The following is a 13,948-nucleotide window of genomic DNA, read 5'->3' on the forward strand; positions in this document are numbered from 1 at the left end:
GATCTAGAAGCCAGGCTACGCACTGCAAAGTTACTCACCACTTCCAGGACGGGCCTGAAGAGATTATGGAGTCCCTGGGTGGTGCAAACAGTTAAGCGCTCAACTACTAACCAAAAAGATGGAGGTTTGAACACACCAAGAGGTGCCTCGGAAGAAAGGCCTAGCAATCTGCTTCCGAAAGGTCACAGCCTTGAAAATCCTATGAAGCAGTTTCTACTCTGAACACATGGGGTCGCTATGAGTTGGAATTGACTCAGTGGCAACTGGTTTGCTTAAAGAAATTATACGTGTGTGTATGCATACATATGAATGTATGCATGTATATGTTATTTATATAAAGTGTATATCTCTGTCAACAACGCTGCCAGCTTTAGGGCCCCGGGTGTTCCCATTTAAACCACCAACAGAACCCCACTTTTGTGTCTCTGTACATCTTGCTCAAGGCACAGATTCATTTAAATGCAGCTTAAAAGATGGACGTGAAACCTCACTATAACACCTACTAAGGACCTCCCCCTGTGAGACTGGATGATCTCCAAAGTCTCCTGCTCTCCCCCCCATGAAGACACTGTTGGTGCTTTTTTATAAACACAGGAACTCCACGCCATAGGACACTGTCACCAAAAAGCATCAAGTTCCTCATCCAGTGCCTCTGTCCTTCACCAGCTAAGACGGGGCGTCAGGGCTGTGCTGGCATGGCCTGGGCATGTGTTAGCTTGTCCAATGGGGCAGCTTCCTGGAGGGCTGAGAGGCTGGGGGAGGTTATGCCCCTCCTGCACATGAGAACCCCCATTCCCAGCAAAGCTGACTCCGCAGAGCTCTTAAACGTCTGTGTCCTTAGATTTCATTTACATGGAATGAACAAAAGCCTAAGGATTGAGCTGCTCGTTTCAAACGTGAGAGCGCAGAGCTACAGAGGCTGACTGAGGTTCGGCATCGCAATGGGGGGTGCAGCAGATGCATGCACTTTGTCCCTGGGCTCCTTCCATTGTGGGCTCCCTCACGCGTCATCCAGGGCTTCCCGGAGCCCTTCGCTGTGCCAGCTTCGCCCACTGACCTCCAGCAGGATCTTGGTCTCGAGGTCCACGTCCAGGATGCTCTTGTTGCTCTTGGCCTTGGATGGAGAACGAAGGGGTAGGGGAGGAGTAGGGGGATCAATGGGTGCACAGAAAGGTATGCGCCTCCCAGTCACCGAGAGCAAGTGGCAACTTCCTGCTGGTTCTCAAGGCTATTCCGGTGGGAGCAATATTCTGCTGTCACAAGAAGGAGGGGGTAGGGGCTCTGGTTCCCTCCCCGAGGCCCCTCCCATTCTGGGATCCCATCGCTGAAAGGTAGTCAGGTGTTGTGGGAGGTACAGCGGGCCCAGCAGTGACTCAATCACAGAACCATGGACCCAGAGGGGCCCCAGAGGGCCTTTCTAGCAGCCCTGATGCGCAGACGGGCAGAGGGTCCCAGGGGCGGCAGGCCTGCCCGAGTCTGCAAAGCCAGCAGGGATAGGTCCCTGCATCCCAGGGCATTCTACTAGCCCACCCACGGCTATGGACACTCATCTGGAAACGATCGCCCAATGCAGGAGGAGGGGTCAGGCCAGAAGGGACAGGTGTCTGCACTCAGGGCCCAGCCACAGGTTCTGGCACGCCCACTCACCGGCTGAGACTTGAAGTCCCCTACGGCCCACACCTCCATCCTATGGAACTGGAAGTCCTCCTTGGCCGACAGCTGGGGGCTGTTGTAGGTGGTGCACGTGGGCTTGGCTTTGCTGTGTCCCTTCCCAAAGTCGACATCGATCCACAGCCCGAAGTAGCCATGCTGGCCGCCCATGCCCTGCAAAGGAAGCACACCAGAGCCATGTCGCCCATCCCAGCCATCTGCAGACACCAAGTACGGAACACCTACACAGCACCTCCCATACCAACCTGCGCGAGGCGATGAGCAAGGAATGCGATCCTCCCTTTAACTGTGAGATATATAGACAGATGCAATCTAAGGGTCCCATTGCAAGTTACTAGAATGATCACCGAGGTCCCCAGACTGTCCCCCAACAGCCCCTTCTCACAAGGTCGCATTGCTGGAAGAGCAAGTGACAGCAAGGGGTGAAAAAAAACCCAGAGCAGCAGGATCCAAAGACCCCAACCATGTAAACAGGGGAGTGGTAAGCTGGAAACTGACGTTGGAAACCCACCGTGTCTGAGCGCTAACCCCCCACCCACCCTGCCAGCCAGGGACCCCTATCCCTCCCTATACAGATAAGGCGCTGAGCTCAGAGCATGAGAGTGACTTACTCCCTGGATGCTGCCGGCTTGCGAAGGGGGAGAGCCAGACGCAGCCCCAGAGGACAATGTGCCCCACTGTCCTTTCCACTCTGCCACCCTGTGCTGACTGCCAGCTGCTGGCTGACAAGATCGGGACAGCTAGTTAAACCTCCCCTCCCTGACCAATTTCTGTGCTGCCACCTTTTGGCAGAGGAGACTTGCGCAGGAAAATGCAGCTGACTCTCCAGGGCTGTCCCTTACCCCTGCTGGCTCCATATTCCCCATTCTTGGGAGGTGTTTAGTGTTTAAACTCAGCGTCCTCAGATGCCTGGGCATGCCCCTCCCCACCTCCCACAGGAAGCTCTGGGCCCCCTCCGTCCTGACCACAGTGTGGACCCACCTTCTCGCCCCGGCTGGAATTGTCCAAAGGGAGCTTTTTGTTAAGGAATCGAGCAAAGAAACTGGCTGGGGCACGGGCAAGACAGCTTTCCTCCCAGACAAGACCGGGGCATGGGTGCTGGGTGTGCCGGGCTCCTGTCCCTACCCCCCACTCCTCAAGATGCCCCTCGTTCACCCCAGCCCCTCTGCCAGCCCTTGGCCTTCACTGTCTCCCTCTCCCTCCTGTAGCCGAGTGGCCATGAAAAGCAGCCAGGTGTCATAGTCACCCAGCTGGAGCTGCACGCTGCATTATGAGTCACCGCAGACACCAGCAGGTCCAGGGAGGCACATCGGAGTGCTGAGCACAGCCCAGGCCTCCAGCTACAGCCCATCCTCCAGGAGAGTGGCAGGACAGGAATGCCAGAGACAGGTCGGCACCAGTGCTACCAGACCTATGGCCACCAACCTGTCATCTGGTCAACTCAGGGAAGTGGCCAAATGAGCCATTCACAGCCAAACCATGAGAAGGCCCAACAGAGTCTGCATGCATCCAGACAAGAAATTCTATCCTAATTATCACTGATCACACCACCCCTCTGGGACTGAATGCCAGCAGCTTTTCTCTGACGTAAGGAGGAAAGTCACCACCTCTGACCCCCACACGTCAACCTAGGCATGAGCTAGGATTGAGTGCACCCCGGAAGTAACCTGAAGAAGCTGAGACACTCGCGCGCCTCTCGGTCTTACCAATCCGTTTGGGATCGTCTGCTGCCCGTGGTTCAGGTACATGAAATGGTCATTGTAGCCAGTACATGCGTACACAGCCATGCGGGGGGAAATGGAGAACAGGAAGCATTTGTCATCCCCTGAAAGAGAACAGAAAGAAAATAAATAGCCGTGCTGTGTCCAGGCTGGGCCCAGGAGAAGCAGGAAGTGCAAACAAGCCACATGTCAGAAAGCAAAGCTGTGGAGACAGCTGCACAGCTCTCAAGGTATGCCATGAACAAGCAGGTACGACCCAGACATCCAGGTACACCTGTATGCCCAGGCGAACCCCGAACGCCCAGGTATGCCCTGGACACGCAGGTGCTACATGAATGCCTAGGTATGGCCTGAACTCACCAAGAAAGGGGTCCTCATAGGGTCAGCTGCAGTTCCCTTCTGCTATCCCGGAGACCAGGTTGATAAGCTGGGGTGGGGGGCATTCAGAATGACAGCTAAAAAGGAATGCGGCCTCTGCTTGCTGGGACACTTGGCTCTTACCAGGGAGACTGGCAATCTCAGCTTCGCCCTCTGTTTCAGACTTGTGCGGACACCAGTCTCGGTGGGCCAAGCAGACCAAAGTCAGAAAAAGCAGGGTGCTTTGAACGTAGGAGCCAGCAGCAGGAGGCCTCAGCTTCCACCCAGCCCTCCTCAAGCAGGGATGTGATGCTGTGTAGGCCTGTCCCCAGCCGAGAAAAGCATCATCCAGAAGGGGAAGAGAAGCCCAAGACAGCTAGCCACCCCCGGGAAGGCACAGACAGTGGGACGTGACAGGTGGCCATGGGCTAGGTGGGGACACATGGGCCACTGAAAGCCCAAGGCTCCGGGAACGGCCAGGGCCCCCAATGCACAGAGAGCTGACCCTTCATTAATTCGTTCACGGACTCAATCACTCAACAAACACCATCCGATTCGGGAGAGGGTGCGGGCTGTGCCTCCAGGGAGCTCCCAGCCGGGGGCTCACACAATCTAAAGCTTTCCACAGTAGAAGCACTGGACGGAAGACTGCCCCTCCATATCGTGACTGTGCAGACTGCAGGCAGCAGGTAACCTTATCTCTGGGTTGGCTGTCCTATATGGAACCAGGACTGGGGGCACGACACAGAGGGTGGTGTGAGGCATCGAAGTCCAGCGAGGCCTCAGGGAGGTCTGCCCCCAGCAGGCAAAGGGACCTGCCTGGCAGAGTCTCGGCAAGCAAAGCCCATGGACCCCAACCCAGACAGACCCAAGGGGCTTCTCGGCTAGGTGATGACAGCTAGAACTCCAAACCCTGTCTTCTCAACTCAAAGCCTGGGGTTTTTTCAGCTGTACCACTGAAGTGGGCCCTGTGGCCATTAAATCCCATTCAATTCTCAAATACTGTTGTTGTTGCTAGCTGCCATGGAGCTGGCCCCTGACTCATACGACCTCACACTCAACAGAACAAGACATTGCCTATTCCTGCACCATCCCCTGATTGGCTGTGACTTGGACCACTGTGATCCATAGGGTTTTCATTGGCTAGTTTACGGAAGTAGATTGCCAGGCCTTTCTTCCTAGTCTGTCTTAGTCTGGCAACTGCTGAAACCTGCTGAGCATCATAGCAACATGCATGTCTCCACTCACAGATGGGCGGTGGCTGTGCATGAGGTGCACTGGCCAGGAATCAAACCCGGATCTTCCGCATGGAAGGTGAGAATGCTACCACTGAACCACCAAGGCCCTCTCTCAAATACGAGATGTTATTATTTCCAGGACGTCACCCGTGATGGCAGGCTGCTCTTCTGCTGGAATCTCACCTTCATATTCAGGAAGAGAATGAGCTCAACTCCAAAAACCCAGCCATACGTATTTCACCATTCTTCAGGAAGATTAATTCTGCTTATTCATAAAACATCACCACCCAGCACAGTCGATCTACGGTTAATGCTGAAGGAGCTGGAAGCAGCAGGAGTGGGATATATAATGACGCCTCTCAGGGCATTTTCACACCCTAGAGCAGGGCCTCTGACTACACAGTGAGATGGGGCCACTTTCATTTCCCTAAAGCCTCACGATCGGGCAGGTGCAGACAGTGTCCCCTGCTCTTCTCTGGTGACACTCTGATGGAAGAGGAGGGTGTACAGAGAAGAGCTAACCCAGCAGGCCCGAGGCTGCCATCCCTGGGGAAGAACACACGCCGACCACAGCGCACAGGCCCTGGGATGGCGCCCGCCTGAGTGCAGAGGGCAGGGGTGGATTAGCCAATAGGCAAGGTAAGCACTGTGCTTACCTTGCTTACCGATTGTCTCTAGTGAACAACTTCACAAGTTTTCACCACATCAAAGATTCTGCTCCTACATATGGCTGGCGTCTGTCTCTCTCCCAACCCCACAGCACCTTCCTACACAGTCAAAGCCTCTTGTCAAATTTACAATCCCTGACGGGGGTGGATGACCCACTACGCAAGGTAAGCATGAGCTTACTTGTGCTTACTTACGAGTCGGCAGTGAACAATTTCACTACAGATGATCTGACGAGCACACAGTGCTTACCTTGCTTATTGGATAATCCGCCCCGCTGCCCAGAGGTGAGGCTCCTCAGCACCGTTAAAGGGCCACTCTCACCCCAGCACTCTTCTTTGAGGAAAGGGGACAAATTTCTCTAGAACCTTTCATCCAGTGCATTCAAGGTCATGCAGTGGTTGTTGCATGCCGTCGAGTCGGTTCCAACTCATGGCAACCCCATGTGACAGAGCAGAGTTGTTGCCCCATAGGGTTTCCAAGGCTGTAATCTTTACAGGAGCAAATCTGACAAATCTTTCTCCCATGGAGCCACTGGGTGGGTTCAAACCACTGACCTTCCAGTTAGCAGCCGAGCACTTAACCATTGCCCCCCTAGGACTCCTTAGGCAATGCAGAAAGAGTCCTAATTCCAGTGAGACCACAAAGCCTAAGTACTTCAGAGACAAGAGAGGCAGAGGGAGCAAAGCCCACACATACAGGACATCCAAGGCAAGAGAGTGCCTGCGGCGAGAACCGCCCTGCTCTTAAAGAATCGGTGTCTTCTGGCCTGAGAAGGTGCTGCCAGGCTGGCTCACCACCTGCACACCTGGTGTCATTTAGTGGCACAGGACTTACTTCCTCATCTGAAAACCAGCAGTGAGGAGGCCTGTCCTGCTTACCTCACCCATGAAGTGCTAAGCCAGCCGAAGGCAGCACCATGCTTGAGCATCCTCCTAGCCACATCTAAAAGAGGTAAAGGCCCTTCTTGAACATTGTCATGGATTGAATTATGTTCCCCAAAAACATCTGTCAACTTGGGTGGGTCATGATTCCCAGTCCTGTATAACCGTGTACCATTTTGTCATCTGATGTGATTTCCCTCTGTGTTGTAAATCCTATCACTATGATGCAATGAGATGGATTAGCGGCAGTTATACTGATGAGGTCTACAAGATTAGATAGTGTCTTAAGCCAATCTCTTTTGAGATATGAAAGACAGAAGCGAGCGGAGACACATGGGGACCTCATACCACCAAGAAAGCAGTACCAGGAGCAGAGCACGTCCTTTGGACCTGAGGTTCCTGCGCAGAGAAGCTCCCAGACCAAAGGGAGATTGATGACATGGACCTTCCTCCAGAGCCAACGGAGAAAGCCTTCCCCTGGAGCTGATGCCTTGAATTTGGACTTGAGGGCTACTAGACTGTGAGAGAATAAACTTCTTTGTTAAAGCCATCCACTTGTGGGGTTTCTGTTAGAGCAGCACTAGATGACTAAGACAAACATGTAGCCAGTGCTCAGAGGTCTCCAATGGAAGCAGCCATCAATCAGAACTCTTTTTAATTGTGGTAAAAATATATATAACCTTTGCCATTTCAACCTTTTTTTATGTCCACGATTCCATGACATTAATTACATTCACCATGTTGTGTAACTATCACCACTATCCGTTTCCAAATGTTTCCATCACCTGTAATAGAAACTCAGTGCCTCTAAGCAATAACTCCTCCTGTCCCCTCCCCGCCCCACCCCACCCCCAACCCCGGTAAGCACGAATAAACTTTCTATCTCTCTGCATTTACCTAGTCTAGATATGTCACATAAGTGGGATCATACATTACTTGTTCTTGTGTATCTCGCTTATTTCACTCAGCATAATGTTTTCGAGGTTCATCCACGCTGTGCATTGTATCAGGACCTCATTTCCCTTTATGGCCTAGTAGTATTCCATTGCGTGGATGAACTATATTTTGTTGATCCGTTCATCTGTGGATGGACACTTGGGTTGTGTCTGCCTTTTGCCCGTTGTGAACAGTGCTACAGTGAACACTGGTGCACATGTATGAGCCAGAACTCTTAATGAGTGCTCTGCTCCCAGGAAACTTTGATATTCGGGTCACCAGATCTTACCTTGGAACTGAGGCTTGACCTCCCAGGTGCAAGATGCAAACCCGCCGAACACATGGCCGTCGTGGTCCTCGAGAAGGGCCACACAGGGCCCTTGGCTAGTGATGCGCCCACAGAGCTGGGAGAAGCTGTGCCCGTGAAGCTCAGAGGAGAAGAGCAGGTGCCACCTGTGCCGGTGCTCCCTGGGCAGGTGGGCATCGATGTAGATGACCGACAGCACATCCAGGACACTCGCAAACTCCCGCCCCTGGTCAACATGACGCTCAGGGATCAGGGTGGCCAGACTGAGGGATGTGCTCAGGATGAGAAGACCTTTGTGGATGACTACACCCAAAAAGGTGGCCACGAAGGGAGCCCGGAACACCCAGTCCTCGATTACAGCCTGGCTACAGACACAGTCCAGCTGCTCAGGCTCCAGAAGCTTCTTGCCATCTGGGGGAAGGAGGAAGACAAGGCACAGTGTGAGCAGGGGTATTACGTTTCCTTATATTTATGCTCTAAACCCACACCACCCAACACGGCACCCATGAGCTGATGTGGCTACTGAGATGTGCTGTAAGTGTAAAATCCACACCCGATTTCAAAGACTTCGTGTGTAAAATAGAATGTAAAATAACAACAATTTTTTTTTTATATTGGCTACACGTTGAAAGGGGCCCTGGTGGCGCAGTGGTTAAAAGCTTGGCTGTTAACTGAGAGGTTGGCAGTTCAGATCCATCAGCCACTCTTTGGAAACCCTATGGGGCAGTTCTACTTTGTCCCATAAGGTCGCTATAAGTCAGAATTGACTTGACAGCAATGGGTTTGGTTTGGTTTGAGTTTATATGTTGAAATTATATTTTGGATCTATTGGGTTAAATAAAATACATTATCAAAATTAATTTCACCTGTTTCTTTTTACTATTTTAACGTGGCTACTAAAAATTTTAGTTTAAAATTCGACGTGTGGCCTGCATTTGTGCTCACATTACGTTTCTGCTGGGCAGCATTCAGCTAAACGATTTGACTTCAATGCTTGCATCTTTTCTTTCCTCTCCACGCTGCATTTCAGAGGCCCAAGGACAACTATGGCCTTCCCCAGGGGCCCAGCCCCCAGAACTTATGACACAGTGACAGTAATCAAGACAGCATGGTTCAACTCTATAACTCAAAGGCCTAAGACAGGGAGTCCAGTGAGGTTGCAGGTCCATTGGGCACAGAGGACCAGATGGCACTTGCCTGGCAGCTTCATCTTGGACAGCAGCCGAGCAGCCATCACCTGCACTCTGGAGGGAGCACCTGGTGCTTCCTTCTGCATCCAGCCTCTCAGTTCCTGTCTGTAGTCAAGCACGTGCACTACAGAGGCGACCAGGTCCTCTGTAAACTGAAGACCACAGTGTTACCATTACAAACATTCACAGTGCCCCCAGATCTGTGTCATGCCAACATGGGGAAGAGTGCGTTGTCTCTTTAATGTCAACAAGGATAGACCACAATGTGGAAAAGCACAATGCAGCTCACGTCTTAGATAGTTACTCATTTTTCTAATTAGACACTTGGCTGGCCTAGACGTTTGGCCATGGCCTTTGACCAGGAGTTCTGACGCAACAATATGTGGTCTAGGGACCCCACAGGCGGACACACAAGAGCACGTCTAATGGCCGAGAGGGCTTCATGGCCTCACTACCTTTTGGACTTCTCTTGCTTTCACAGAACCTTCTGTGGCAGAAATCATCTTTAGAATCACGAGGCTCTTCTCCTCAGAGTTCCCTTTTAACAGGTAGGACATGGATATGGTGAACTGCTCATGGGAGACATTCTCGCTGGGCCCCTTGGCTGTCCCCGTTAGGTCGACCCTCCGCATGCCATCATACAGTCTGGTGACCATCCCTGCGGGGAGCGCTCCCCCAACATGATCCTGTTGGGGATGAGACGGAGAAAAGACTGTTATCAAGGGTGAGTTAAGCTTGGTAGTATTTCAGAAAAATAACAAGGGGACCAAAACCAACCAGTGCCACTCCATGATGTTTCTGTCAGCTGCCTGACCTCCCTAAAGGCCCATGTGCCATCTCTGCCCCACTAAGGACCTCATACGGTATCCTGGCCAATGACTCCTCTTGACCATCAGAGCCTTGCACAATCTGGTCCCACCCTGTCCTCCAAACTCTCCAGTCTCCCCAAACAGGCCACCATCTGCTCTTCACTCTGCCCGGGTCACCTTCATCCTTCTAGATTCTACTAGCCACCATGTGCATGTCCAAATTTATTAATATATGTAACATATGTCCACACGTGGCTAACTATCATATATTTATATATCTAATAAAGCCTGTAGTGGGCACGCACACATGTCCGCTTGGTCTCTACTATATTAGGGACTTCCACATATATTAGCTAGCTTCTACTTCTTATACACATTCTTTGTACTCAATATGCATTTTTAATTAATTTTTATTTAAATTTTAAATTTAATTATTAGTGAAAGACTGGATGATAACATCCTGTAAACACTGTTGTCCTTTTCTGGCTGCAGCATCAAATCTGACTTTGGCAAGGGATTACAGATAAATGGTAAAGGAAAACAAATCGCTAATTCTGGCACAGTAATGTCTAAGACTGGCTTCTCCTGGAACATGTTACCACATACACAGAGTTTGCTAAAGATCAATATTCTGCAGTTCTTGTAAGGCAGGTTTCCCCTCTCACCACTCAAAAAGAGTGCTCTCACTTGTTATTTTTGGTGATGGGAAAGGTAACACCCAATGAAAGTGAAGTGTACGCAGCCTGATGAGGGTAAACGATGTCACTAAAAAGTACACAAGAAAACAGGACCTGTTGGTAATTGCTATGGCATCTATAATTTTGTCAAATATATAATCTGTCAAATGAGATCCCATTCTACATGTTCTAGAAGGGGGGAGCTACCTCCCCACCTCCCAGGAAGATGAGCCGATGTTCTCTGCCCGTGTCTTGTCTCAGTCTGAGTAGTCAAACATGTAGTTAGAAGCCCTGTGAAACAGGGCAATAACTGGGCAAATGGGCAGTTTTAACTCCTGCTAAGGTGAGTCTTGAATTTGAGACTTCATTGCTTCATTAAAAATACCGTAAAATTCCTAGGATATCAAACACTTACAAATTCCAAAGGCAAAGGTACACGTGAGACGTCATGCTTCCTGGCCCCATGAGTCCCACTTAAGCAGACCCATCATTCCGTCTGTTACGCAGACTCTGGGAGGGGAAATCACAAGCTAGGCAGCTCGAGAGATGGCAAGCAGGGCTGGCCCCTTTGGTGCCGATCTCAAGTTAGAAATGTCCCTCAAACATCAAATAAATCATTATCTACTCTGAGTTCCTTTCTTTAATGCACATTAAGAGACTATACTGATTTTTAAAAAGGGGGAGGATGCAGGTATGGCCCATGGCTACTTTCATGCTACAACGGCAGAGCTGAATATCTGCAACAGAGACCATACAGTCCGTGAAGTCTAAAACAGGTACTGTCTGGCCCTTTGCAGAAAACAAACTTTCTTGTGTTCTAATAAAACTGCTTTATAAAATCAGGCACGCAGACTTTGGCCTGAGGGCCCTAGTTTGTAGACCCCTGCTCTAGACTGAACAGTAACTCTGGTTGTTCTTCTTGCCTTCAGTGCCTGCAGAGAGAAGGATCTAGGCGAGGTACGCAAGCTGCTCTTATCAGATGAGAGAGCACCAAACAACTGATCGATCTCAGCCTGCTCCTGAGGAAGAAACTGGGAACGAAAACTCCGGCCCGAGTGGATTTGGCTGTTCCCCATCTTTCCTTACACGAGGCAGAAGTCTCTGCAGAAAGAAAAACAGACAGAGTTAGAAAAATCCAAATGTAATAAGCATAGAAAATAAATGTTGATATTTATGTAGTCAAGATAATAAATATCGATTTAGCTGCAAAATGTGACTAGAACACATGACAGCTATGTAATGATTATTTTTCCAGTTGCTGACTTGCTTTTTACACAAATATCACCACTATTTATTTCCAAAAATTTTCCATTACCCCAAAGAGAAACTCTGTACTCACTAAGCAATAACTCCCCCTTCTCCCTTCCCTCCACCCCTGGTGACCACAAATCTACTTTGTCTCTTTGAATTCTAGATATTTCATATAAACAGAATCATACAATATTTATCCTTTTTGTGTCTGGCTTATATCATTCTGTATGTTTTCAAAGTTCATCCTTACCATAGCATGTATCAGAACTTCCTTTCTCTCTATGGCTGAATACAATTCCATTGTACGGATGGACCACATTTTGTGTATCCATTCATCCACTGATGAACACCTGGGTGGTTTCCACCTTTGGGCTACTGTGAATAGTGCTGCAATGAACACTGGTAGACAGGTTTCTATTTAAGTCTCTGTGCTCAAATCTATCTTTCAGAGTATTAGAAATGAATTGTCAATACAAGTAAGGTGGGAAAAACTCTAGTTCTGATTCCTATAGTTGTCAAACAACCCAAGCTAATGTAACTAAAAAGTAGAAAAAATGGTATTTTCATCAGCCTCAATATTCATTTTTAAAAAAACCTGAGTTGAAAAAAACCATAAGGTTGAATGATTAAATGTATTTGAATAGAATTATCACCTTGAAAATATAGCCCATAAAGTGAACACAAAGATTTGAGTTTTTCATTAGTGATCCTGACTCTGCCTCCTATTAGCTATATGGTGTTGTACAAGCTACTCAAACTGTCTGTGCCTTGATTTCCTCATTTGTAAAATGAGAGTCATCATAATCCTGCCTCAGAAGTTTTTATGATAATTAAATGAGCTAACAAAAGCAAACACCCATCTGTCAGCTTCTCATACTGGGGTGGCTTGCATGTTGCTGTGATGCTGGAAGCTATACCACTGGTATTTCGAATACAGCAGGATCACCCATAGTGGTCAGGTTTCAGTGGAGTTTCCAGACTCAGATAGACTACGAAGAAAGTCCTGGTGATCTACTTCTGAAAATTAGCCAATGAGAACCCTATGGATCACAATATAATATTGTTTGATACAGTGCTGGAAGATGAGCCCCCTAGGTTGGAAGGCACTCAAAATACACAGTGGCCACAATAATGCCCTCGAGCATAAAATCAGTGATCATGAAGATGGCATAGGGCCAGGAAACTTTGTGCGTGGGGTGGCCATGACTAGTGATCGACTCGACAACAGCTGACACCAACAGCAGCAAAGGCAAGAGCTGAGCCAATGCCCAGTGACGACCTGCCCATAAGAACCCTGCAGCACTCCTTACCTGTGCAAGGAAGGTTACAGAAATAGGCACCTGAAGGCAAGTGACCCGGGGGGCTTGTTCACTGTCACAGCCCCTCATTACAGAAAAGCGGCAAGTGCAACAGATCAGGTATTCAAACAGAACAAGCCAACAGAGAAACTAGCACAACTTGTACTAGGAAAGGTCATGGAAGCCCCATAGACACATCCAAACTCCCTGAGGGACTGAATTGCTGGGCTGATGGCTCTGGGGACCATGGTCTCGGGAAACATCTAGCTCAATTGGCATGACACAGCTTATAAAGACAATGCTCTACATTCTACCCTGGTGAGTAGTGTCTGGGGTCTTAAAAGCCTGTGAGCGGCCATCTAATAAGATACTCCACTGGTCTCATCCCTTCGGGAGCAAGGGAGAATGAAGAGAACAGGATACAAGGAAAAGATTAGTCCAAAGGACTAATTGTCCACGGCTACCAAGGCCTCCACCGGACTGAGGCCAGTACAGCTAGATGGTGCCCGGCTACCACCACTGACTGCTCTGACCAGGATCACAACAGAGGGTTCTGGACAGAGCTGGAGAAGGATGTAGAGCATAATTCTAACTCACAAAAAAAAGACCAGATTTACTGGCCTAAAGGAGACTGGAGAAACCCTGAAAGTATGGCCCCCAGACACCAGTTTAGCTCAGTGGTGAAGTTACCTCCGAGGTTCACTGTTCAGCCTGGGAGGGGACAGCCCCGTAAAACCAAATGAGACTAACGAGGTACAGGAGTCCAGTGACAAGGGCCAGAAGGCAGAAGGGGACAAGAAAGCTGGTGATAGGGAACCCAAGTTTGAGTAAGGATATTGTTGATGTGTTGTGAGATTGTTAACCATTGTCATAAGGCAACATGTGTAGTAATTGTTAAATGAGAAACTATTTTGTTCTGTAAGCCTTCATCTTAAGTGAGAAT

General features: G+C 49.5%; 1 protein-coding gene across 1 annotated transcript in view; it reads right to left on the reverse strand.

Moving 5' to 3' along the window:
• Positions 1–1,000: 1,000 nt before the first annotated feature.
• MEAK7 (MTOR associated protein, eak-7 homolog) overlaps positions 1,001–13,948 on the reverse strand; it is a 58,986-nt gene continuing 46,038 nt past the window's right edge. The window contains exons 2-8 of the mRNA XM_004377792.2: positions 11,380–11,557; positions 9,426–9,656; positions 8,978–9,122; positions 7,763–8,191; positions 3,378–3,496; positions 1,648–1,824; positions 1,001–1,114 (exon numbers count right to left, since the gene is read on the reverse strand). Of these exons, the coding sequence (XP_004377849.1) occupies positions 1,001–1,114; positions 1,648–1,824; positions 3,378–3,496; positions 7,763–8,191; positions 8,978–9,122; positions 9,426–9,656; positions 11,380–11,532 (1,368 nt within the window). The 5' untranslated portion in view covers positions 11,533–11,557. The remainder of the gene's footprint in view (positions 1,115–1,647; positions 1,825–3,377; positions 3,497–7,762; positions 8,192–8,977; positions 9,123–9,425; positions 9,657–11,379; positions 11,558–13,948) is intronic.

This window comes from Trichechus manatus, unplaced genomic scaffold (assembly GCF_000243295.1).
Source record: "Trichechus manatus latirostris isolate Lorelei unplaced genomic scaffold, TriManLat1.0 scaffold00053, whole genome shotgun sequence".
Taxonomy (NCBI): Eukaryota; Metazoa; Chordata; class Mammalia; order Sirenia; family Trichechidae; genus Trichechus; species Trichechus manatus.